Source organism: Carya illinoinensis, chromosome 2 (assembly GCF_018687715.1).
Source record: "Carya illinoinensis cultivar Pawnee chromosome 2, C.illinoinensisPawnee_v1, whole genome shotgun sequence".
Lineage (NCBI taxonomy): Eukaryota > Viridiplantae > Streptophyta > Magnoliopsida > Fagales > Juglandaceae > Carya > Carya illinoinensis.
The window spans coordinates 8,356,025-8,359,523 of record NC_056753.1 but is presented as its reverse complement, the minus strand read 5'-3'; the positions used below and the strand labels follow the sequence as shown (position 1 = coordinate 8,359,523).

Here is a 3,499-nt window from a genome sequence, read left to right as displayed (position 1 = left end):
TATTGGTGAAACTTCAAACATAGTAATTGACTTTTGATTTAGGAGTTTTCCAAGATGTATTTGGTCATAGATATAACTTTTTTTTTATGAATGAATAAAGTCAATTTTTCATTTAAAAAAAAAAAAAAAAAGAGATCAATATATGGTGAGATTAAGGTATAATATGTATATAAAAGGTCCACCTTGCTAACCCAAAAAATAAAAGATATAATACTCATGATGGTATGGATATTTTGTGAGCATTAAGCAAAGAAAAAATAGTATATGTTTTTAGCCGCTGAATAATTAAAATTAGTGTAAAACTTAGAAGAAAGTTTTACATAAGATCAGTAACAGGCGACCAAGTTGCATATACGTACGTACATATATGGAGCCAGCTAGCCAGGCTAGCCAGCCCAACCAAGCCAAGCACATGTAAACAACGAAACAATACCATCAGAGGCATGCCATGAACGGCGGTGGAACCTCCCCGTCCGGCAATGAGGCGTCTCCGGCGAACGACCACCCACACGAGTTCCAATGACACCCACTAACCATCAGCTCTGGCAATTCAATATCAGCCCAGAAATCTTCGCAGTCCGACCTGGAGTCGTGACCGCCGCCCTTCTTCCCCACCAAAGCCATGGCCTGCGCCGCCTTCGCTGCAGCCTCCTGGATATCCCTGGCGGTGGAGGTGGACGGCCGCGGCAAGTGCTCGACGTCGTCCGGGAAATTGAGCTGCGCCTTACGGCCTTTCAAGCAGTATGCCGCGACGTCGTATGCCTTGGCTGCCATTTCTGGAGCGGGGAAAGAGCCTAGCCAAATGCGCGTCTTCTTGCGGGGCTCCCGGATCTCCGACACCCATTTTCCCCACCGTCGCTTCCGGACGCCGCGGAACACAGGATGGCGGGTGCCACCTGTCTGTGACTCGGATTTCCGGTGAGCTTGAGTGGTGGTGGTCAGGTCATCTCCAGTGTATGGTTGCTGCTTCATTTTCATTAGCAACCGTCTGCTCTCACAGTTCGATGACATTTATATGCATACAAGCAAATTATCGCCAAATTTTACGTATCAAAGGAGTCGGTCTGGAATTACGTATAAGCCCTTCTGTAAGAATTGGGGACTCGTTCACTCACTTGTCCTTACTTTACTGTACATTTAAAAACTGGCTTTTTCACTCGTACGTCAAAAAGTCGGACAAAGGGACAGAACATATATCCACGTGCACCAACATGGCGCGTGAGCAATGTGATATGCGATGAAATAATGAATATGGTTGCGGTTTCTAACTTTTTCCGAGTCCGGGAGAAATGATTGGTCATTTCAGCTGGCTAGAAGATTACATGCTACTTTCTGATCCGGGGCTGCGATGATGCAGCATTGGAGGATTTATATATATATATATATATATATGTATGTTTATATTTTTAATCAACGTAATACTGCTAATAGGGTTATAAAAATAAAATCGATGTATCGATTAATTGGATTAGACTGGATTGATGGTTTTGATCTGATATTCAATTTATTTCGGTCTAGTCTTAGTTTTTTTTTTTTTTTTTTTTTTTTTTTTTTTTTTTTTTTTTTTTTTTTTTATTTAAGTCAAATTCAGTCTGATTCCTATTTTTCATCATAATTAGACCGGTTCATAGATATATATATTTTTTAATTTTTTATATTATATATAAAATAATTTTATATTATATGATAAATTACTAATTAATATAATATTAAGTTTTAAAATCTTATATCACTATAAGTTATTGTATTAATAGTTATATTAATATTATATCATTATATATTATAATATATTATTATATTTTAGAATACAATTATAATATATATTATAATATACTACAATACATTATCACTATATAATACAATATAATATTATAACATACTATATTATATATAATATAATATATTAAACCGAAAAATCGAACTAAACCGAATTAGAATCAGTAAAACTGGAAGAACTAGTTTAGGGGGATAACTAATCCAGAATCGGTTTTTGAAAATGTAAAACCAGTTCATATCAGTTCGGTCTCAAATTTTATTCAAAATCGGACTAAATCAAACTGGTTACACCCCTAACTGCTAATATAAATATCACTCCATACAAAGTTTTTTCTGCAACATCACATTCATAATCTAAATGGAATATTTCTCCATCCAGATAAGCTTTCCTAACAAAGAAATAGCTAATTTAATCAACTGATGTGCAACTACGTTTGTCTCCCTTTAATTGAATTACCATCTCACTCTGTATTGCAGCAATCTTTCAATATCATGAATCAATGAACTTGTTTCTACCGAGCTTTCAATTGAAGAGTTGATTGCATTAACAATTTCTTAACTATCTCGTTCAAAGACAACGTTTGAGAAGCCTAAATCAGAACAGAACATTAGTGCTCTTCTCAAAGCCATTGCTTATGCAACTGTAGGTTGTAATTTTGCATCTATGTTGCAACATATTGAAGCTTGGACTTCTCCCTCTACATCTCTAACAATCATCACTCCTAATCCTGACCTCTTCAAGTTAGTGTACACTACAACATCCCAATTGATTTTCATATAATCCACATTAGTTTTAACTATTTCCTTTGCTCCCTACTTGAACCAGCAGGCTAAATATAGTTGACAGGTTTCTGAGTAGATTTATAGTACTCCAAAGGCTTAATTGCTCTATGTATAATCAACTGTGGTTTGTCAAATTTATTATAAAAAAATGAGTACATTCCTTCAAATCCCAAGATTTTTCATAATACTTACTACACATTCAACCTTCTCAAGCTTCAATTGATTGATTAATCTTTGCCATAAATCTCAATTACTTTCTCCCAAATCATTTAAAATAATATCAGTAATTTTCTTTCAAATCATATATTTATACTCATTCTTGTCTTATTAGTAAATATTTAGTTTTAAGTTTGGAAGTGATTTTGAGTTTAATTTTGACCAAATTTTTAGTAGGATTATTGTTTATTTATGTATTAATTTCTCCTGCAATAATTTAGATTTTTTCTTTTTTGAAAAAATCTTCATAATTTTAAATTTTGTAGCTATTTAAGTTTGACTTGTGGGTTTTATAAAATGATTTCAAATTTTATTATTAATCAATATTATTAAGAATTTTCTCTATGTTTTGGACAAATTTCTTATTCTCTTCCATATGAATTATTTTTTGGAACTAGCTTGCAGAATAATCCCTATTCTATTCGGTGTCAGAGGTGTTCGCCCTACACGTCATAGTTTGAGCGAGGAGCATCGACTTAACCAAGCAAGATATGAAATCGATTGCACTAGGTAGCATTTAGATGCCACGACGCAAGCACGGAGTATTGACTTAAGTAACTAGGCGTGGTCTAAAATTGACCAAACTAAGTGGTGTTTGGATGCTAATGGGCTAGCATGAAGCATCGGCCTAAGAAACTAGGTAGGATCTAAAATCAACCCCACTGGGTGACATTTGGTTGTCGAGGGACATGCGTTGAGCATCACCATAAGTAACTACGTGGAG

The 3,499-nt window shown here is 34.9% G+C and overlaps 1 protein-coding gene across 1 annotated transcript; it reads right to left on the bottom strand.

The window, feature by feature from the left end:
* Positions 1–220: 220 nt before the first annotated feature.
* Positions 221–1,026, bottom strand: LOC122301993 (ethylene-responsive transcription factor ERF023-like). Its single transcript, XM_043113327.1, has one exon. The coding sequence runs from the start codon at positions 1,009–1,011 to the stop codon at positions 436–438; it is 576 nt and encodes a 191-aa protein (XP_042969261.1). The 5' UTR covers positions 1,012–1,026; the 3' UTR covers positions 221–435.
* Between the last annotated feature and the right edge of the window lie 2,473 nt (positions 1,027–3,499).